Here is a 22,051-nt window from a genome sequence, read left to right as displayed (position 1 = left end):
TTTACACGATTGAGCTGCCATTATGTAAACGACAGAAGAGTTTTTAAGCCTCAGCATACAGTATCCCTTGACTTTTGAATTGTACTTTACCGTTAAATCTGAGTAATTTGTGATTGCAAACGAGAAGATCTTAGTCATTTGGGACAATAAATACAATGCTATTTTGTTTAGAAAAGCCTCCTTTGGGGGCACGATCTCATTAAAGAAGGTATTTGGTGGAGGATTGGTAATGAACAAAACGTTTGAATTGTTGATAAGTGGATTCCAAGACCATCAATTTCACCCCGTCCATCCTATTCAACAGAATGAAATAGGTGTGATTGTTGAGTTGTTGGAGGAAGGTAGCTAGTGAAATAGAGATATGGTGAACCATTGTTTTGATTTGAGGATGCAATTGAAATTTTTAGTATTCTTCTTTAGAACAGGTTTAACAGATGGACTCATTTGGCACTATGAAAAGAATGGTTGTTACTATGTGCAAAGTGGGTACAAATTATTTTGAGTATTTTTCTTTCGAAGAGGGGTTGATCGCCCGATGGTGGAAGTTTTTGTGGAATTGGAAGCTTCCAAACAAAACAAAGATTTTATATTAGCGAGCAATTAAAAATATACTTCATCCTAATTATAATTAATGGCTTCTACGAGTTGGGGATAATGAAGTGTGCGATTAATATCAAAGTGGTTGAAAATGTGCTTCACTCTCTTTGGAGTTGCAAGAGTCTGAGGAGCATTGGATTCAAGACCCGTTTTGGACTATGTTGTAGCCAACGTTGTTATGATTTGATTATTCCAAACATTTTTTAAAATTATAATAGCATTTTGGCATAATCCTTCCTCCTCACCCTCGACATTTATATAGATAGAACCCCCTTTTATTGGTCTTATCAAAATAAATAAAAGAGAGAATACACTCCTAATAAAAAATGATAGAAAATCGACTTTCTAACCTCGAAGTTATGGTATGTATTTAATATAAGTTAACCTAAGAGGTTATGGTATGTATTTAATATAAGTTAACCTAAGTTGATTTTGGCTTATTCTTCATGAAATGGGTTATTAGTGGTATTTTAGCGGAAAGAAAGGAAGGGGATTTGAGGAGGGGTAAATTTTGCCCGCTACTTTTATCGCCAAAATTACGACTGCTTGAACCATCTCGTTTTCCCGAGTCGTCGTCTCTCTCGTCGTTCCTCACTCGTCCTAGACTCAGAGTATTCCCTCCGCGCTGCCTTTGCCCTATGGTGCGATCTCTTCCTGATCCAGAGTGAGTTCATCTTTTGAAGCACCGAGGAGGAAACTAAAAATGGCATTCAAGTTGGATCTACTCCTTATCACACTTGCTCTGATCCTTTCGCCTGTACTTTCCGATCTGATCTTCTCTAAGGTTGATCGTCGGGTAAGTTTCGTTAGAAGGTTTCGTACTCATCTTTTATTGATTTCAATTCCTCATTCATAATCTGTAACATCACATGCTCTCACTGTCAGCGTGTTCATGTTTGTACAGCTAACTAATGTATGCTCTCTATATGCAATTCATTGCAACCTTTTTTACAATTTCGATTTGCACTCTGCACCTTCCCTCTTGCGTTTCATACATTTTCGTAATGCTTAGGGATTTGTGTTTTGTGATAGGGTTTGGTTCTCAATTGTTTTGTGAATCCATTGATTATCATCGCTAGCTTTTAATTTTTCTTCTCTCGAATAGTGCATCGTGGCTACACTTGCGAATTCTGGAACTCCATTTCTTGATGTAATTAATTTACCTCGCAATGGTGTCGTTGACTCTATTTCTCTTCCCGCTTGCAGATTGACTTGACCTCACAAATTGTTCGCATATCTTCAACTATAAGGGTACGGTGTCTCTTGCTGCCATTTCTTTTTTCATTTTTCCTGAAATTAACATGAACTTGGAAAGGCCTAGTTTTTGATACATTCTTCGTAATGGGACACATTGTGGAAAAGTTTGCAGGATTTGTTAAATAAAATGAGTCAGTGTACGAAAGTAATGACACATTGTGGAATAGTATTGGTTATTTTAGTGGAAATTGTATTTTATATCTCCCAGTTGTCATTTACTTTTAGTTGCATACTGTTAGCTTTCTGTTAAAGTTTTCAGTTTAATTCATCATGTATTTATGTTGTAAGTGTGAGAATTATCATTTTCTTCCAAAACTGTGTTATATAACTTCTTCGTGTTGTTTCAGGTGGAAAATGAGGGGACTGATGTGGTGTCTGAAGTACTGTTAACCTTTCCGGAGGAACAAGCAAAATACTTGGCTCATGTCCAAGCAACATTGAATGAAGGAAAAGGAAAAACCAAAGGATCTGCTATAAATTTCCCCGTCGATGTTGTTTATCCCAAGGAAATGCCTCCAGCATTGAAATTTTACTCGGTGTCTCTACCAAAGGGATTAAACAAGGGCGACAGCTTAACTTTTGATGTGTTCGCTGTTTTCACTCATGTTCTGCGTCCATTCCCAGAGACAATCACTCAAGCTGATGTTCAGTTTGTAGTGTTTCTTGACAGTGCATACTTCTTGTCTCCTTATACTGTCAAGGTCCAGTCACTAAGTGTTAAATTGCCCGAAGCAAGAATTGAGTCTTATACAAAATTGGAAAATACGAAGATTCATGGTTCTGAGATCAAATATGGTCCTTATGAGAATCTTCCCCCATATTCATTTACACCCATACGCTTTCATTTTGAAAATAATAAGCCATTTCCTGTTGCTCAAGAGCTTGTCCGTGAGATAGAAATTTCTCACTGGGGCAGCATTCAAATAACAGAGCATTATAATCTTGTCCATGGTGGTGCTCAAAGTAGGGGAGAATTTTCCAGGTTTTTATCGTTTTCTTTCTTCCTTACACTAATTCTTGCAAGTCTTCGTTCTAGCAGGACATTTAACTTTGTTGCTTATTTCTGCTGCAGACTTGATTATCAGGCCAGACCTTATGCAAAAGGTGCTTCAGCATTTAGGAATCTTGTAGCAAAACTACCACCTAGAACTCATTCAGTATACTATAGAGATGAAATTGGAAACATCTCTACGTCTCATCTATGGGGTGATTCTAAGAAGGTAAAAATTTTGTTTTAGCAACGTGACGACCTCAATTATTTACCTGATTATTTTCTCAATTCTAAAATTTCAGACAGAGCTGGAGATCGAACCTAGATATCCAATGTTTGGTGGTTGGAGAACTTCTTTTACCATTGGATACAGTTTGCCACTTCAAGATTTTCTATTTCAGGGTCAGGGAAAACGTTTTCTTAACATCTCCTTTGGTTCTCCTATAAACGAAGTTGTGATTGATAGGCTTATTGTCAGGGTAATTTTCTTTCTTCCTCTATGATTATATCTTATATCCTGAAATGTGATTGATAGGATCATTTTTCTGCCCTCACAAACAGAGCCTCCTAAAATTTAGGATTTATTAGATGAAAGAAAATAAATGTTGGCATCGTTTTCCGCTGTGGCATCCTTTTCTGGTGACATTATATTGAATTTATATTGAACGTTCAGAAAATACTACGTGCAACTGCAAATTTATGGGTTAGCTACTCATCTTTTGTGCTGTATGAAGTTTTGTACCAAGACAGTGTTGCAATTTTTTATTTATCCATTTTTTAACTTGCATTTCCTTATTTTTATTCATATGGTTACTATAACTTATGAGCTTTTGTTGTCTGTTATGTTTAAGAGATGCATCCATAACTGTAAATTCCATTCAGTTTTTTCTTTTGTCCATATAATTAACTATTTTCTTTTGTATGCTTCAGGTTGTTTTACCCGAGGGCTCCAGTGATATATCTGTGTATGTTCCATTTTCTCATAAACAGTGGCATGAGGTAGGATAGATTATTGACAGAATTCTTTTATAATCTCCTTGTTTCTTTGTTGACTTTTTTTTTCCTTTCAGAAAAGATGTGTCAATTTGGTTTCTCTGAAGCTTCTTTTTGATTGTTACAGACAAAATTTTCACACTTGGACATTGAAGGTAGACCAGTGGTTGTACTGGAGAAGGAAAATGTTGTGCCAGAGCATAATCAGCATTTCCAGGTATCTGCTGTCTTTTAAATTGGATTTTATCTGATATGGATGTTCTATATCTCTGTCAATTTGGCAAAGTCATGGACGCAGTAACAATCATGCTATGAGTTGTTTCCTGTACGGTTGAATTAAAGGTTTCTCACATCTGAATTATGAAGTTTGCTCATCTCTCTTACGTTATTTGCAGGTCTACTACAAGTTCAACAGCATTTCAATGCTTAGGGAGCCTGTGATGTTGATTTTTGGATTCTTTATCCTTTTTGTCTCATGCATCATCTATATGCATTCTGACATGTCAATTTCGAAGTCTTCTGCTTCTTATTTAGCAAAACTTCAGTGGGATGAGGTAAGGAAGATAGCATTCTATGGTATTCTTTTAAGTATGTAGATGGCTTAGGCAGGGATGTAGTAGAACATGCCTTGCATTTCTGTCACTGGAATCTCACTGCCTTATTGCGTTGTCCATCTCATCTTAGGTGCAAACTGTGATTCAACAAGTTCAGACTGTTATCAACAGATGCTTAACCATACATGATAAACTAGAAGCATCATTGCGTGATCTTTCTCGAACTGGTGACGTCCAAGCATGTAAAGCAGCTCGCAAAACAGTTGATGCTTCATTGAAAGAGCTTTCAAAAGAGTTGAAGCCTTTGATATCATTCTTGCAGTCGTCCCAACAGGCCACCCAAATATTGCCCAAGGTTCAATTGCTTCTAGTTTGTCCGTATAGATTTATCCGTGAATATTATGCACCGACAAACGAAATATAGTGAACCCAAAAAAAAAAAAAAAAAAAAAGAAAGAAAAGAAAGAAAAGAAAAAAGAACATACAAATTATATTGTGATATTAGTTATAACCATCATGGGTCTATAGTCTAGTGGTAACTAAAGGGCATGAGTTCGATATAGGACTCAGAGGGAATGGGTTTAATCTACGATGACCACCTACCAAAGATTTAATTTCTGTTTTCTTGACACCCAAATGTCAAATGTTGTAGAGTCAGGCGTAGTTGAGGTGCACGTAAGTTGGTTCGGACGTTTGTGGATATCAAAAGATTATATATGTATATAAGATGTCTCATGTTGGCTCAAACTAAATTCCAATGTACACAAACTGATTTGCAAAGTAGGGATGCTGGTTATCATGAACAATCTATGTTAAGTATGAGGTGGTGCTGCTTGTGCAGGTGGAAGAGCTGGTGGCCAAGGAGAGGGATCTACAAGAGAGGTTGATCGTGAAACACATGACGGTGGTGGACTGCTATGAGAAGAAGCTTGGGGGGCGTGAAATTGAGAACAGGGTTGCTTCACAGCAGCAAAGAATTACATCATTAAGGCAGGAAGTTGACGATCTTCTCGAGTTCATTGATGAAATATAATGAATTGGGGAATATTGGCAGTGCTTGAATATCTTCATGACCACATAACGGCTAAGGTTGGCCACCGTCTGTTTGGGGTTCAGAATTTTGATGTGCTTTATTTAGAGAATCTGGTTACCGTTTTCTTTCTTTCTGAGATAGTCCGGTTACCTTCTAAATTATATAAACCTGTAAACTGATGAATTGCAAGGTTTTGAATTTTGATCCAATTAGAAAGAATAGACCTGGAATAGAGAGGAAGCTTTGTTTATCGAATTACTTTTTGTTTTAATTTTCGTGGGTTCATTGGTTGCTGGTTATCCGTTTTTCATTTTATTAAAGTTTTATATGAAGGGATACCTAATGGCCTGATTGCAAGGGGGTGTGGTAGGATGAACAAACTTACCTAGGATCTAATATTCTATGGGTTTCGTCGACATCCAAATATTATAGAATCATGCAGGTTATTTCGTGAGATTAGTTGAGGTATGCATTAGTTGGTCTCGAAAGAAAGAAAAAAAATGTATAAACCTTACATACCAAAAAGACTTAGATATTAAAAAAAATACTCCATTATATATTGAAAAAACACCATGACAATATTATAACACTCCCTTCTGCTGGAGATAATTTATCTCTGCTCTGCTTAAGGTTTTGATCATGGTGTCTTCACATTATCACATGAACATTAATTATCATGGAACCTTAGATTAGACGCAAGCAGTTTAATTTTCATGTCACAATTTTGTTGGGATTTTAATACTGCTATATGTTAAAAGTTGATGAATCCTTAGTTAAAAGTCGATATATACACACTATTTTACAGTGATATGGCTCTATATTTGGACAATGTATACACTCTATTTTACACAATGATATGATTATATTCTAATGGACAATGAAGTTTTTACCTAATTCAATGCTCCATTTTTTTTAAATAGTGAAAAATAAAATTATAAAAAATTCAGTTTAAAAAAGTTGTACCATAGAACAATCCAAAGCTTGATCATCTTTCTTTAGATGTAGCCCAAATAACATTTGAAAACACAATCAATTTTAGTATAACCATGAACTTTATATAAGATTCTACATCCAGACTCAACTTTTAGGTAGCACGAGGTTTTTTCTAATGCAATTTAGTGATCCACTGTAGGTAAAGATATATACCAACTTTATTAGAAGATGAGAAAGGCTTGGTCGTGTCATTGTTAAATAATTCTTTTTTTTAATGAGTTGTATATTTGGTATACATTTCTTTTATTTTAGAGTTTAAAACATTGAGATTTATGTTTTTCATTGAAGCAACCCAATCGTCCATCTTCCTCATCTCGCATGACAGTCATTGCTCGCCTTCTTAGTTGTTGCATTTCTCTTGTCCATCTCTCTTCAGCCCATGGTGTCTTCCGTACTCTCGTTCTCTTCGATTTTCTGTAATAACCAGTCTTTCTTTGTTCCTAATCTCTCATTTTCCAACTATTCCTTTTGTTAGCCATCAAAACAACCTATAAGACCCAACTCAACCTAACCTAATAAAATATAAAAGCTGAATTTGGGTTAGGTTGCTACATCTAACAAAGTTGATGGTGTTGAAAACCCACCAATAACTATAATGTACAACTATATGAGTGTGTATAAGGGATATATTTCCCTTTTTAGATGGGTTAAAAATCAATTTTGGTCGGTAAACTTTCACTAAAGTAAGAATTTATACCTTCAAATTTAGTTTGTAACGATTCAATCTCATAATTCTAAATTTATAATAATTTATTCTATATATTTTAATAATTATCAATTTAGTCTTTACACTTTACAATTTGTAGCGATTTAGTCCTTATCATGAAAACTACTATTAAGATTTAATAAAATTCTTACACATGTAAATTGATAACTAATCTAGGGACAAACGTCTTTATATATAAAAACTAAACCATTACATAATAAAATTGACAAATAAATTTGATGAGGTTTTTTATTATATGGACTAAAATGTTATAAATCTGAATCTACAAAGATTAAATTATTATAAATTTGAATGTATACAACTAAACTTGTTGCATTTAATAATTCAATGGCTAAATTATTTCAATTTTGAAAGTCTAAGAAATAAATCGTTACTCATTTGAAAGTTGACTCAGAGTGGCTTTTAACCTTTAAAAAATGTAAAAAGTAAAATAAAAAAATAAAAAGAGGGGAAAAAAACGCAACTTTGTCTTGGTCCTATTTATAAGTTAATTTCAATAAAAAAAACTATAATTTTAGAGTGCGTTTGGAATACATTTTCAAGTATTTTATTTAAAAAATAAGTCATCTTAGAAGAAATTGGAGTGTTTGGCTCTTACCCAAAATAGTTTCTACATTTTAATAAGTTTTTATCAAAAGTGTTTAAATAAAAATGAGTTTTTTTTTTTTAAAAAATATTTATTTCTCAAGTCAATACATTTAAATGTATTTGAAATATATTTTCAAGTGTTTAATTTAAAAATAAGTCGTTCTTGATGAAACTCGACAATTACTCAAAATAGCTTTTTAAGTATTAGGGCTCATTTGGATTGAGTTGAAAAAAATATTTTTAAAAAACTCATTTTTATTTAAATATTTTTAACAAAATTGTTGAAAATATAAAAACTATTTTGACTAGTTAACAAACATTCTAATCTTTTCTAAAATGACTTCTTTTTTAAATTAAATATTTGAAAATGCATTCTAAATAAATTTTTATCCTAATTATTAAAAAAAATGAACTTTTGGGTTTTTTAGTCGATCCAAACGGAGTTAGCCTCCAAAACAGATTGGGTAAAAGATAAAATTCTGTGGGAAGTGCTCAACAGGCAGAGCCATGGGAGCTTGGGGTTTATGAGTTGTAGGGATACCATTCCACATTGAAATTCAGTGCACTTCCATCTTCTCTTTCGTTTTCACTTCTCTTTTCTTCACCGATGGATACTTCTTTCAGATACGGCGGAGACTCCAGAGCCTTAAGAATCCACGCCAAGGAGAAGATTTCTCTCGACTCCAACATTTTCTTGGAGGTAAACCATTTGCTTCTCTAACATTCGCACTTAAAGCCCTTTTTTTCCTTTTCATTTCCCATGTGCGATTCTCGCTGTACTGTTACTGCCCAAAATATAATCACTGTCATCCCTCTTATCTGCTTGTATTTTGCCAATTTCCCAAGCGTGTGCTGATTTAGAAGAATAATGGATTTAACAGACCTTACTTCTAATCGAGTTACATTGTTCTTTTCCTCTAGGTTCATGGCGAGCTTGATACAAGAATTGGAGAACCGAGTCTACTTGCTGCTTCCGTGAGACAATTTTACCCGGATGTAAGGTTTTCTTGGTAATCAATTCACTTTGTGCAACTCTCTGTTTTTCTGTTTGTTGTTGTTGTTATGGTTTTCTAAATTAAATGCAGTTGTCTGCAAGCGCGGCTTTAGGAGTTCAGTATGACAAATATAAGAAACTTCATTATCTTGCTCGTGGGAAAATGTCTTTTCCTGTGACAACTAATGATTCGTTGAAATTTACTATTAAAGGGCGATCTTATCTTGACAAGGATTTTAAGCAGGTTAGTGATGCCTGATTGTATCTCAGAAGGACACAGAAAAACAAAAAAACATGTGTGAACTTGATATTTTGTTTTGTTTTCCTTCGGAACCAACTTTGTTCCATTGTTTTCTTCGCAGACTAAGTACAAAGGAGCTGCTGAATTTTGTTTGGATGTATTAAATTTTCAAAAGGAGCAAGATGTAAGAGTCAAAGTAGGATATGAAGTGTTCGAGAAGGTAGAGTTAATTTACCCTTTTCTGTCTTTTAATGTGGTCAGTTCAATTCATATGTCTTATCTTACATAAAATAACTACATTTTCTTTCCATAATAGATTTTATTTGATTGTCTCTTTGTTATGTCATGATTTATTATCTTGTAGATCTTCTCTAAGAAAGAAAAAGTAAGAACAATTTAACACTTAAAAATGCAGCTTAGAAGCTCCCTTCACATATTCTCCACCTTGTCCTTGGTAGTTGGTACTGAACCTAGGAATGAAATGTTGGATTATGGGGCCTTGAGGCAAGGGACACTCTGTCTCTTTTTCCACTTTGGCTGTTGATTGGGCTTAGATGGCTGTTGAACAGGGGCCAATCTGATTAAAGAAAGAATTGAGTATTCGGGGAGGCATCATGTTCATATAAAAACTTCTAAAAATGGCATAATCTTGTTTTATCATGAGCAATAAAAAAAAAATGGTTGAGGACTGTTCCAAACTTAATACCTATTATGTTACCATGAAGCTCTTTCATAGTAGAGGAAGTTGCCCACTTTAACCTTAGACATCCCGATGCACATATGTAAACAAAGCTGAAATTTGGAGTTAGAGAAGATATTTAACCAATCCACCCTCTGAACTTCAAAGATTGTAGATTGACCCTTGCTTGAGTTGTCCTCCCCTCCCCAATGAATCCTTCAAAAAGAAACACAAAATTATTATTCAAAATGTCTTGCTAACTGACTACTATTATTGAGCATGACATCCAAGACTTTCTTGTGGATCGTTGAATAAAGCAAATGTTTGTCATCTGGTCAGTAAGAAGACAGTCTCTTATTAGATGCAAAGCCCTGTCTTTACATTATAAAAGGTAATGGGGTAAAAGTGGTTTTTAGACAGGCCAGGGGAGAAAGGATTCTAGGGTGTGGAGGCCCAATCCTTTGAACTTTGAAGGGATCCTTGTGTAACTCCTTTTTTTACGTAGGCTTTTTGATCCTTCTCCATTAGGCGAGTCGATTTTTCTGCTCGTTGGAGGATTGAGATCACTAGGAAAGTTCAGTTCTTTATCTGGAAAGTTTTACATGGAAAAGTTAACACCATGGATTGCCTTGCAAGGAAGATACGCTTGTTAGTTAGTCTATTTTGCTATATTCTCTGTTGGAAGGTCAAGGAAGACTTGAATCACATTTTTTTGGAGATGTGAGTTTCCGTGAGTTGTGTGGAGTGACTTCTTTCAGAACTTTTGGTTTCTCGCTAGTGTGGCATGGGAGAGTTGTGATATGATCGGGGGTTCCTCCTCCATCCTCCCTTTCATGAGAAGGGTCGTTTTTTTATATTGAATGTGGCATATTTGGACTTCTTTCTTTTCCACTCTGCAACCTTAATCATGCATTCATTTCTTACAACCTTTACTAAACGGCTAAAAGCATCTGCCACCATAGTGAAACGTATGATATGGGAACTCTTTTCCAAATCCCTCTAATAGCCTTTATTTTCCCCCTTGGGTCTCCCAATAATCATACTGGAGAAATTTGAGATGGATAAGCAACCCTTAATCCAAGAAGGCCATCTACTCGAAAGGCACTTCAGCTCTAGAATCTAACCAAGAAAAACTCAATCCACCTTATCATTCGTCTTCTCGAAGTCAAATCTTTATAATGTACCCTGTACGATTAAATAGTCAGCACTCAACATTTTGATTTAACAGCACTTCAGTTGGGAGGTTCTTGTGACGAAAAATCAAAATTTTGTTGATGGTTGGGTTGTGAAATCCTATAGGAAGCCAAACTGATTTGCGTGTGAGGGTTTTTTGCCTTTTAATAGGTCAATATTGAATGAATATGGAATATGTTCAGCCCAAGTCATATCTTTTACCGGAGGAGGTTTCTATTTTGGTGGAAGAAATTGGTAGAGACTAGAGATGTTTCATTTTGACCTCCCTCTTTATAGTTTGCTAAAAGTTATGGATTTTCTTGGGAAGGGTTTTTGGTTTCCGCTTCAAGGGACAAGGATACAACCACATAGTTTAGAATGGTTTTGGTGGGTTCCATCTAGCAGTTTGGATTTGGTGGAATACAAGAATTCTTCATGAGGTTGATTACCTCGCTGGAGTTCGGCTGGAGTTCGACTTAGTTTTATTAACTCACCAGAAAGCTCATTCCATTTCCGGCGAGTGAGGATGGTGTGATGAAGGACGGCTGCAAATGATGTTAGAAAAGAAAAGGGGAAATGAAAAATAAAGTTTTGAAAATGCCACATAAACCAAAATTTCATATAAAATTAATAAAATTCGTTCAAATGTGTTACCTCAACCATGTCGCATCATATTTCTATTAGTCAACCAATGGTCACACAAGAACATTAACCAATGTAGATTGATATGATCTTTAATCTCATTTGACTTCAATTAGCATATGTTTTTTCCCCACCTTTCTAGTTTAAGCCTGTGGTTATTATATATATCATTCCTGACATGACAGCATTACATTTGGATTATCGAGCAATTACTGGTCTGTTTTGCATTGTTCTATATTGAAAATTTCACTTTATTTCACCACTTCCATACAGATACCATACGTTCAGATCAGGGAAAATAACTGGACACTGAATGCAGACATCAACGGTAGATGGAATGTGAGATTCGATTGGTGAACTTTCTCCTTCATAAATAGTAGTTTTGGCTGCGGGATTCCTTTCTGAGATATGTATTTACCTTCATATCCATTGTTTCTATTCCGATTAGCATTGTCTCAACAATTTTCTGATGAATTGATACATCTTGCAAATCCTTTATAATAATTGTTTCTATCACTTAATTTTATGTAAGTTTCATGCAACTCTTATAATATAGTCGGGGAGTTAGAAAATTATGATGCCAAAATGCCATTTTATTAGTCACAACTTTTGTTCACTGGTGAGGCATCTATAATACAAAATATATGTACTCCAACTTATGTTAAATTAAAATCAAACCAATGAAAATTAAGAGGAAAGAAAACAGCTTATAAGAATCAAAACCAATCACAATCTCCAATACATTGGTGCATACAAAGTACATAAACTTAAACCAAAATTCAAAATAGGAAAAGAATTTGTGCTTGCTGCGTTCCTCTTGTTCATCCTTTCTTCATGCCAGCAGCAAGGAGCAGATATGCTTCCAATCTGGGAAGCAACAGGAAGTTTCTGTAGGGAGTCAAGACTGCCAATTTGCATCATCCTCAACTCAATTATTAGTACCTTTTGCAGCTTGTCTCGCACCGACAGAGAAGAACTCTGCAATGACCTCGAGGGGCATGCCTTTGGTTTCTGGGACTTTCAAGTAGACAAAAATCCATGAAATTATACACACGACGGCGTAAATGCCAAAGACACCTGCTAGACCTATTGCACTGAGCATCACAGGCAGAGAATAGGTTACAATTATATCACCAATCCAGAAAACCATTGCACATATTGCAATGCAGAGGCCACGGACTCTTGTTGGGAAAATTTCCGAGCAGAGGATGTTTGGGATTGGTCCATATGCCATGACAAAGATGCAAAAGTAAACAACCACACATATGGTCGAAATTGCTGCATTGACGATAGTGCTCACTGTAACAAGCTCGAACACGACGAGAATGAGGAGTGATACTATTAGCACAGGGATGGTAGCGAGTAAGAGCCGCCTACATAAGAGCTATGTTAGCTTGAATTTGATAAATAAACTTGAAATACATATGTACTTGTAACAAAATGTTGGCATGTTGCAAGCTAGTATGCTTTTGTTTACATTGACGAGGCTCTAAAATGGTGAATATTCAACAATTTCGAGTTAATAATAGACAAAATTCAACAATTTCATAAAATATTTTTTTTCTCTCTCTCCTTTTTTTTTTTAATAAAAAATAATAATAAACGAGAGATAGTGTAGTTATGTCATTGTTTGATCTACCTTTCAAAATTTGATTATAAATAAGAATATTTAAAATTAGGTGAAAAACATGGTTATCAAATGGGATCTTGAAGATATTATGGAAAGAAAAGAATATTTTAAGACATTATAGGGAAGAAAATATTAAAACTACCTTCTGCCTGAAATATCCATGAGTCTCATTGCCACACCTATACAGGGAAGCATCAGGAAGGTTGTGAATGCACTAATCAGGAATGATGCAGATTCAGTACCAATCCCCATATTTGAAAGCAAAACTTCAACACCTGCTTCTTCAAGAATTTGAGGAGTGTAGTAAAGAACACCATTGATCCCAGAAAACTGCAAGTTAGTTTGAAAAACAGACATGTAAGAGATTCAATTGATTGCTTCGAGGTTAAACATAATAAAATCAAACTGCAAGAGAAAGAACAGGGGAAGATGATTTAACATGGTTTTAGCAAGTTGAAACCAAGTTTTGCCTCTATATTCACTTGAAACCAGCAAGAAAATGATGTGCGCTAACATGTAAAATGAATAGCAAGTATTTTAGTACCTGCTGAAGAATCTGAATTCCAATTCCTACAATTAAAGCATGCTTAACGCCTGGTTCGAGTAGAGCAGACCATATTGGAGTCTTTGTAACAGTTTCAGATGGATGAACCATTGCAGGGCCGACCGGGTGTTGATCTTTAAGCTCTTTCGAGAAAAGAGCAGGCTGGCTGACCAATGCTGCAGCCTGGATGACTTCACCTTCAGCATGGACATCTTCACCAGGAAGTGAAAGAATAGATCCACGTCGGGACCCGGGAATATCCTCTTGGTGCAAGTAAATACGTTTGAATCCTCCCTCCTTTCCGTCCTCTCCTTTTTCAGACCATTTCCATGCCAACTGCCAGCCCCCACCAATCCCAGTATTACTGACTGCCTCGACATTTCCTTGCATGAGACTGCTGTGGCGTCTCACGCTGAAGATACTACCATGGGAAGGAGGAGGGACAATGTCTTTATCCATGCTGGTTGTTTGACGCGAAATCAATGGACTATGCAGATTGTCATCTGAGTCCACTCCACCAGCCTCTGATGTATAGTCATCTCCTCTCTGGCTCTCCTCGTCCCACTGCTCGTGTTTCACATGAGGTTCGGCTGTGCTGAACATGCTGCCGAAATTCGGAAAGATCATGCTTCCAGACTCGGGGAGCTTCTCATGAACACTACCGAAAAGGGTGACGAGCGGGTCCATAAGCATACTTCTATTGATCAAACTTCCTTGCCGGGATGCAAGTGCGAGAGAACTCTGTCCTGTGACAGGCTTAGCAACCCAAGATAGGCCTTCTCCAGGTCCATATAACTTGATTTTATCTTTCTGATCAGCTATGTCCCCATCAAATTCTTCGGCAGGACCTATTATATACTCTTCTATGGATGTCTCACCCCCGATCCCAAGACCTTCAACCAGCAAAGCCATCTCACCTGTTGAGGAAGACTTGTAAGAAAATAATGGCTATGGAATTTTGAATGTATATGAAACTACATCATTCAATATACAAACTCAAAGTATTCATTTCTAAAACAAATCATCATAGTTCCTAGTAACACTGCAGTGCAAGCTGTCTGTACAAGATTTTCAGAAGGCCAATACAAAGATGTTCACATGTCTTTACTTTTCAGGTTCTTGATGCCATCAAGAAAAGCAATAAATAATCAAATCAGAAATATTATAAACATGCCAAGGCAGTTAAGAAAGGAGTTGTTCTCTAAAGCTAAAGCAATATCCTAGTAAACTTGATCCACGTCATGCACTCTTCAATATATAATCTGTAACGCTATCATGGAGCCTAAACTAGACCGATTCTGGACTTACTGACTTCATCTAGCTTTCATATGAAAAAATTTGACAGGTCTCAACATTTACTACTTTCTTCTCATACACAACTTCCTGAATATCTCACATTATCGAACTTACGGTTGCATATTCAAAATTTTGTCAGTTAACTACCTGGCTAATGGCATGGTGTAAGCATTTGAATTATAGTGTGGTAAGAAAATAAAGGACTCACAACACAAAAGACTAACATAAGCAAAGCAACCATTAAAAGCAGAAACAAAAACAATGCTAGGGGAATATGAAAATAAATTAATAAAAAAATCTCAGTTCTCATGTGTGTATGACTATAACAATCTATTAAAGGGCACACAGCTAATAGACCACAGAAAATCAGAAATCAAATAAAGAATAAAAATATGAACCTGAAACATCCTCTATGCCACGGAGTCTCTGAAGAACCTTTTTTGCCTCGAGCATCTTCCCTTTACTAACCAGCCACCGAGGAGATTCAGGCAAGAAAAACACGGTTAGTATAAAATAGAGGACCGACGGGATCGAGAGAACTCCAAGCATTAACCTCCAGCTCGGTGAGACTGACAACGACATGTAAAATACCATACAGTAGGATATGAACATGCCACCTGATCCAGTAAACTGTGGGAGAGTATTCAACAATCCTCTTATTTCTGATGGGGCAGTTTCAGAAATATAAACAGGAACAAGAGTGACAGCAAGACCAATCCCAAATCCATCCAACAACCTAGCTATGCAGAGTACCAACACATTAGGCGACCACAACATGATCGAACCACTTAAAATATAAAGCAGTGATGACAGAATCAGCATCGGACGTCGACCGACCCAATCTGATACCGGTCCTGAGCACGTCGTGATGATTGTGGCTCCAATGAGAGATATGGCCACTATAAGACCTTCCACTGAAGAACTGAGGACTATGTCTTTCTTGATGTAAACCATAGCCCCTGATATAGAGAAAACCATGAATAAAGTTTCCAATGAAAGGATGAAGCAACAAGAGCATGACACTGAGAGAAATACAAATAATGAAAGAAGTTATGGTGAAGGAGGGAGTACCAGCGATGGTGGCATTATCCCATCCTTGTAGAAAGTTTCCAATGGAAGCAGCAAGAGCTACTAGCACAGCTCCCTTCATTTATTCGATTCAAGCTCCAATGGAGTCAGGAAGTCTCCAAGTTAATAGCTAGCTCTATCTAACACCTGCAACTCCCAAGCAGAGAGAAGAAAGGAGAGAAAGATGTGAAGTTCAAAGAAGAGAAGGCAACTATTGGACAACAGATCTCAGTGAATCAATCATCAAGCCCTTTATCCCCCTTTAGCCTATGAATCTCCAAAAATCAACAAAACTACACACTCTGCTCACCAATTGAACTTCAAATGAAAACTTCAAGAATCAATTGAAAAGCAAAACAAACTGGGCTGAAAACAGTAAACTCCAAGGCAATGGTCATTACCGCCCAATTGTAAAGGAAATTAAGATTGTTTACTCAAAAAGGTGAGCTCAGAAGAGAGAAAAAGGAGACAGGAGAGGGAATGGGATAGAGACAGGAAAGATAACATATTACAGGTGGAAAAACACATAAGGACAAAGGGGTTGAAATGGGGAATAGTCTGGAAAGACAGAGAGTAGACGGTGAAAAGGCTCAGTAATCTTTCTTTCTGTGAATGAAAGCACTATGAACTGGCTAGTTGGACTGATTATTGGGAATATAGACAAAACTCTCTCTTTCTTCTGTTTTCGTTATTAATTTTCTCTCTGTCTCTCGTCAACAAGCTTCAGATGCCATTTTTTAATCATTATTATACTAATAATTAGCACTTGAAAGACAGTGTGGTATGTGGGATCGATCCGATCGACCAACTTTATGAAAATAACAATAAAAAAAAGTAAAGGGGGGAAAGAAAGAAAGAAAGAAAGAAATAATGAATCAATCAATCACTCAAGAACAGCACTTCCCATTTCTCATTCACCTCTTTTATCTCATTCTACAGCTCTATCTCTTATGGTCCACACACACATGCGTAGTGATTTGACCAAGTTCGAATCAAATTCGAGCAGAAATTGGAAGTGGGTTTGTTTGAAATGTGTCAAATCTCTCACCCTTTCCTTCGTTTCGTACATACATACAGAGATGACAAAAGATTCTGATTCCCATGTGAAGAACTAATTCTGAAATCGAATGAAAACGAAACCCTCCTACTATATTCAATCATTTCCCTTAAAAACTGAAGATAGTACTAAAAAAATAGTGGGTTACAGAGAATAAATTCAAACAATAAGAAGAAAAAAAAGTGAACCTTGAAGATTTGATGGAGATGAAGATCCAGAGTCCAAGTTGGAAAGTAAGTTTACTAGTAAAAACAACACCTGGGTTTTGCTACTGATAAAGGGGTATCGACAAACAAGAGCTTTTTTTTCATATAGTTTATTAGCTTCTTCCTTTTTGCTAAAATGGGTCTCTCTTTTTTCTCCTGAAATTTTGGATTCAGAAAGAACCCACAAAAAAAAAAGAAGAGAACAAAAAGAATATTAAAAAGAAAGAAGAAAACAGAGTGGAAGTGATTAAAAGAGAGAAAAATGGTTGAGGATCCAGATTTGGTTGAGGATTCTTGAAACAAAATCAATGGACAAAATGAATATATAAATTAGGTAATGTGGGGGTGGAGATTGATTAATCATCATTAAATTAAATGCAGAATATGAAATTATGAATCATTTCAGAGTGTGTGTACAGTCACATCTTACATGGAGGATCCACGTGACCACTCCCTTGAAGTTGTCGTTTCAACTCTCTTCAAAATAAATTGTTTTTTTTCCAGTTCTTTGTTAAATCGTTAGCTTGATTCCTAATCATTCAAAATTGTGCTTGTTTAGTAATCAAAATGGTAAGTTAGTCTCTAAACTTTCCTTTCTTAAGTGCAATAACTATACTTTCATCTTTGTATTAAGTTGGATAATCATTTAATTTCTTTTATTTTTTTTAAAATTAAGTTTATACACCTTCATTCAACCGGTAAGTTGTTTACTTTATTTTACTTTCTACCGATATTTTCAAAAACTAAATTAGGTTTTAAAAAAATTAAAAAAAAGGCAGCTTTTTAGTTTATTTTAGTTTTTGAAATTTTGTCAAGAATTTAACTATCTATCTTACTAAAGAAGGATGAAAACCATTATAAGAATTTAAAAATAAATAAGCTTAATTTTCAAAAACTAAAACAAAGACCTCATTTGATAAGTTCATTTTTTTTTTTTTTAATTTTTGGTTTTAGATTTTTGTTCTTTGAAAATCAAGCTTATTTTCTCTCATTTCCTTATAATAGTTTGCATATTTCTTAAGCACAAAACATGAATTCTTAGCCAAATTCCAATTCCAAAAATAACTTTTTAAAAGTAATTATTTTTTTGGTTTTCAAATTTTAACTTGATTTTTTAAAACATTAATAAAAATAGATAACAAAGCAAGAAATATAAAGGTGTAAATGATGTTTAAAGACTTGGTTTTCAAAAATTAAAATTAAAAAACCAAATAGTTACCAAAATATGGGCTTAAATGTAAGTTAATTCCTAAATATTCATCTAAAAAATTGTGTTCATTTTGGTTAAAATTTTAATATTGATACTTTATTCATTAAGTTATGTATATGTTGTGCAATTAGCTAATAACCACATTTTAACCAAAACAAGAAATTTTGAGATAACAAACCAAGATCTCAAAATAGTGTTTATAAGTTAGTAAAAATAGATAATAAAGCAATAAATTAAGAGATAGAAATCGAAATGACGTTTATAGGTTTAATTTTTAAAATATAAAATCCAAAACTCAAACGAGATCTAAATTATATAAGATAGTTTGTAAACTTTCATCTAAAATTATGCTCGTTTTGGTTAAATTTTTGGTATCGACCTTGAGTTACGCTTATGTCATGCAATTAGCGAATAACAACATTTTATAATCGAAAATTATCTTTATTATTTTTTTTTCCTTAAAGTATTTATTTTAAATGTAATGAAAACGGCATATATATATATATATATATATATTCTTTTTAAATGGTGGCATGCACGTAGAGAGAGAAAAAGGGCTAGAGTTTGAGATGGCAATGAAGGGTGTTATATCAAAATGCCACTCTGGAGAAAAGGAGGGAAAAAAAAAAAAAACACAGAGAGAGAAAACCACCCTTGAAGATGAGAGAATTGAGGCTCACATGTTCTTAACATCATACCAACTTTATTTTGTTTAATCCTAAAATACTATTATGTGAACTTTTAGAAGATTACATGTAGCTTTTCCTATCTGTTTACTTCAACAATATGCAGAGTAGAGAAATTCAAAATTACCTGAACAGACCTTTTGTTCAAGAATATTATTATAAAAAAAAATGTTTCTTCTAATGACATTTCTCTTGATAGAAAAAATATTGACGGGAGCAATAGCTCATGCATTATCGAGTATATGCTCCTCCTATTATACACGAACAAAGAATGGAGATAGAAGTCTTACCGACAAAACTTGCAGAATCAAAAAGAGAAATGAGAGTAGAGTTAGATGGTTTAAAAGAAATGCTCTTATAATTCATGAAATCACAAGGAGATACATTGAAGTATATGTGAACTCTCTCCTCTTGTGATAATGTTGGTATCCTTTAATTATGGTTAGTGGCAGATCCAAAAACTTTGTTGATGGGGACTTCATATAATTTAGTAAAAATATATATAATGCATGGGGTTGAACCTAAGTTTAAAGGAGTTGGAAGGCAAATTTACCATTGGACTAGCTAGTGGTTTTGATATTATGCCAGTTTTTTGTATATATATTATATAAAGAGCATAAAATTGAGGAGGGGCTCGAACCCCTAGATCCATACTAAATCCACCCGTGATTATGTTGATAGCATAATTAATGTATTTGAAATAGAGATTAGTTATTTGATGTGTGTTAATTGTAGAGGTAGTTTCTAAGTGTTAAAGTTTAGTTAAGTGGTTAAATTCATAAGTTTGAGATTAGTGTATGGTTGAGTGAAGGGATAGTTGAGTTTTGACATTAAGTTCAGTAATTTTTATATTGAGTTTGAGATTAAAGTGAGAGTGAGGATTAGTTAAGTTTGATATTGAGTTTGAGATAGATTAGTTCATTTAGTTTTCACATTGAGTTAGAGCTTAAAGTTGGCATGGGGTGGTTGTTTTAAGTTTCAACTTTAATCACTAATATTTTAGTTTAGTTGTTATATTCATAAACTTTATATAAATATAGGAGGTGGGTAAGAGAATTGTTTCAGGTAATTTTTAGTTCTCATGTTCCTATCTTTAAGTTTAAGTTTAGTGAAATTATAGGTTAGTTCGTTATGTTTATAATTTTGTGAGATTAGTAGAGGGGTGCGTGAGAAAATTATCTTGTTCATATTTTATTTTTAATGTTCCTAAAGTTTAAGTTTTAATTTAATCATTAAGTGCATTAATTATATATGCGTTAATTATATAAGACATGTGATTATTTCAATTGTAGCAAGGATGATTGATATTGTTTATAAATTTTTATATTGAGCTCATTCTGTTATGTTTTGTTATTGGAAGGTATACTTTGAGATTCAATGTACCAACTAAGTTATAGAGATGGAATTAAGATGCATGTGTACAAATAGTACTCTTTGTTATTCCAAGTCCTTCCTTTATAATTTTACTTTTGTCTTAAACTTTACATAGACGAAAATTCTATCAACAAGTGTCATTGTTATTCCTAATTGCTTTGTACTTTTGTCATTTATTTGATGTACATGATATTGAAATCAAATTCATAATATTGCTTTCATTCACAATTTTTAAGTATTAACCTGTTCAACTTGCAACATTATGGGAATGAAAAAACACACAGATTTGAATTTTTTTAAAAAAATTTCATCTATTGATGCCAAAATGACTACATCAATCATGACTATCATGTTTATATTTTGGAGAGAACTTCTCTCATTTGACGTCGATAAAGTATTTTAGTAATTATCTCTGACAAGTTAAACTATGGTTAAGTTTCTTTTTTAATCTATTTTTTTCTTTTAAAGAGTTGAAAACAACATTTGAAAGTGGGAGATTTGAACACCTCTGACGTCTTCGTTGAAAATTTATGTTTAGAGTTATAACTTACGTTAAAAAAATGTAATATTGGTCTTTAAGTTATTGTTTATTAAAAACAAGTCTTTCTGTCAACTTGAACATAACTTTACATACATAAATTTATATATCAACTTGTATTCGGAGATTTCATCCTTCCTTTTCATGTATTAGAAAAAAGAAAAAGAAAAAAAAAAATCCCCTTCGATAACTTCGTAATGTGTAATGAATCAGATCTACCTAATATTAGGTGTGAAAAAAAAATAAAAGTCTACCTTTCTTCTTATTATTATTGTTATTATTTTTTAAAAAAGAAAAAGATCTACCTTTATTAGTGGAGAAGAAAAAGGCATATAATTTAATATCAATTACATTGAGCATGAAATTGATTTTAAATTTATTTATTTTGATTATTTTTTAAAGATCTTATGACTATTCTAACTTCATTGTGGCTCAAATTTAGAGACGGAATTAAGTTTGGATTGCCAACGAGAGGGTAACTTATGCCAAATTTGACCTATCGACATCGAGGTTCGAGGTTCGATTCCCCCATCCCACATCTTAATTACAATACCTTTCAAAAAAAAAATTTGGATTGGAGATACACTATTTGAACGTGTTGAAATTTTTTAGTCTCCATGTGGTTAATACACATTCTCATTTGGGCTCTTTTCAAATATAAAATGGTTCCAATCCTATTTTGATCTTTGAATTTTAAAAAATGTCTATTTTAGTCTCTGAATTTTTAAAAAATATTTATTTTAATCCATACTATTAAGATTCTGTTAACTTTTTAACTTAAGATTGAGGTGGCTTATATTTTTTGATTGCTTACATTTATTTTCCAATTATAAATCTCTTATGTCAATAAAAAACGTATATTTTTCATGTATATTTTTTCAATTACAGGTGATCTAAGTCCTACTGTTTTTTATGTCAACAAAAAAAAAAAAAAAAACTATAATCCTATTGGTTTTTTCCAATTGGAATCTCCAAGCAAA

The 22,051-nt window shown here is 34.1% G+C and overlaps 3 protein-coding genes across 6 annotated transcripts; 2 read left to right on the top strand and 1 right to left on the bottom strand.

The window, feature by feature from the left end:
• The first annotated feature begins 1,101 nt into the window (after positions 1 to 1,101).
• On the top strand, positions 1,102 to 5,696 carry LOC120076349 (dolichyl-diphosphooligosaccharide--protein glycosyltransferase subunit 1A). Its single transcript, XM_039030156.1, has 10 exons — positions 1,102 to 1,393; positions 1,804 to 1,848; positions 2,202 to 2,836; positions 2,927 to 3,074; positions 3,148 to 3,324; positions 3,776 to 3,844; positions 3,966 to 4,055; positions 4,234 to 4,392; positions 4,523 to 4,747; positions 5,234 to 5,696. Exons 1-10 carry the CDS (start codon positions 1,301 to 1,303, stop codon positions 5,423 to 5,425), a joined length of 1,833 nt encoding a protein of 610 aa, XP_038886084.1. The 5' UTR covers positions 1,102 to 1,300; the 3' UTR covers positions 5,426 to 5,696.
• A 2,482-nt stretch (positions 5,697 to 8,178) lies between these two features.
• LOC120075525 (outer envelope pore protein 21, chloroplastic) lies at positions 8,179 to 11,988 on the top strand. Its single transcript, XM_039029003.1, has 5 exons — positions 8,179 to 8,433; positions 8,655 to 8,729; positions 8,819 to 8,971; positions 9,090 to 9,188; positions 11,736 to 11,988. The coding sequence occupies exons 1-5, from the start codon at positions 8,341 to 8,343 to the stop codon at positions 11,817 to 11,819; spliced, it is 504 nt and encodes a 167-aa protein (XP_038884931.1). The 5' UTR covers positions 8,179 to 8,340; the 3' UTR covers positions 11,820 to 11,988.
• A 161-nt stretch (positions 11,989 to 12,149) lies between these two features.
• On the bottom strand, positions 12,150 to 17,575 carry LOC120075524 (monosaccharide-sensing protein 2-like). 4 transcript variants are annotated; one of them, XM_039029000.1, is made up of 6 exons: positions 17,246 to 17,575; positions 16,004 to 16,147; positions 15,331 to 15,891; positions 13,637 to 14,553; positions 13,235 to 13,422; positions 12,150 to 12,835 (listed from the first exon to the last, which is right to left on the bottom strand). In XM_039029000.1, the coding sequence occupies exons 2-6, from the start codon at positions 16,080 to 16,082 to the stop codon at positions 12,391 to 12,393; spliced, it is 2,190 nt and encodes a 729-aa protein (XP_038884928.1). In that variant the 5' UTR covers positions 16,083 to 16,147; positions 17,246 to 17,575; the 3' UTR covers positions 12,150 to 12,390. The 4 variants fall into 4 exon arrangements, with proteins under 4 accessions (XP_038884928.1, XP_038884929.1, XP_038884930.1 ...); XM_039029001.1 differs by lacking the exon at positions 17,246 to 17,575 and adding an exon at positions 16,311 to 16,950; XM_039029002.1 differs by lacking the exon at positions 17,246 to 17,575 and adding an exon at positions 16,402 to 16,950.
• Positions 17,576 to 22,051: the final 4,476 nt, after the last annotated feature.

Source organism: Benincasa hispida, chromosome 4 (genome assembly GCF_009727055.1).
Source record: "Benincasa hispida cultivar B227 chromosome 4, ASM972705v1, whole genome shotgun sequence".
Taxonomy (NCBI): domain Eukaryota; kingdom Viridiplantae; phylum Streptophyta; class Magnoliopsida; order Cucurbitales; family Cucurbitaceae; genus Benincasa; species Benincasa hispida.
Note: the sequence above shows the minus strand (reverse complement) of the source record. Positions and strands in the feature narration are given on the sequence as shown.

Coding starts and splice junctions, on each gene's coding strand:
- LOC120076349 (XM_039030156.1), top strand. CDS start 1,301: ATGGCATTCAAGTTGGATCTACTCCTTATCACACTTGCTCTGATCCTT. Junction 1,849..2,201: donor GCATATCTTCAACTATAAGG/GTACGGTGTCTC, acceptor GTGTTGTTTCAG/GTGGAAAATGAGGGGACTGA. Junction 3,845..3,965: donor CTCATAAACAGTGGCATGAG/GTAGGATAGATT, acceptor TGATTGTTACAG/ACAAAATTTTCACACTTGGA.
- LOC120075525 (XM_039029003.1), top strand. CDS start 8,341: ATGGATACTTCTTTCAGATACGGCGGAGACTCCAGAGCCTTAAGAATC. Junction 8,434..8,654: donor ACTCCAACATTTTCTTGGAG/GTAAACCATTTG, acceptor CTTTTCCTCTAG/GTTCATGGCGAGCTTGATAC. Junction 8,972..9,089: donor TTGACAAGGATTTTAAGCAG/GTTAGTGATGCC, acceptor TTTTCTTCGCAG/ACTAAGTACAAAGGAGCTGC.
- LOC120075524 (XM_039029000.1), bottom strand. CDS start 16,082: ATGAAGGGAGCTGTGCTAGTAGCTCTTGCTGCTTCCATTGGAAACTTT. Junction 13,423..13,636: donor GAATTCAGATTCTTCAGCAG/GTACTAAAATAC, acceptor ACTAACTTGCAG/TTTTCTGGGATCAATGGTGT. Junction 12,836..13,234: donor ATGGATATTTCAGGCAGAAG/GTAGTTTTAATA, acceptor GCTCTTATGTAG/GCGGCTCTTACTCGCTACCA.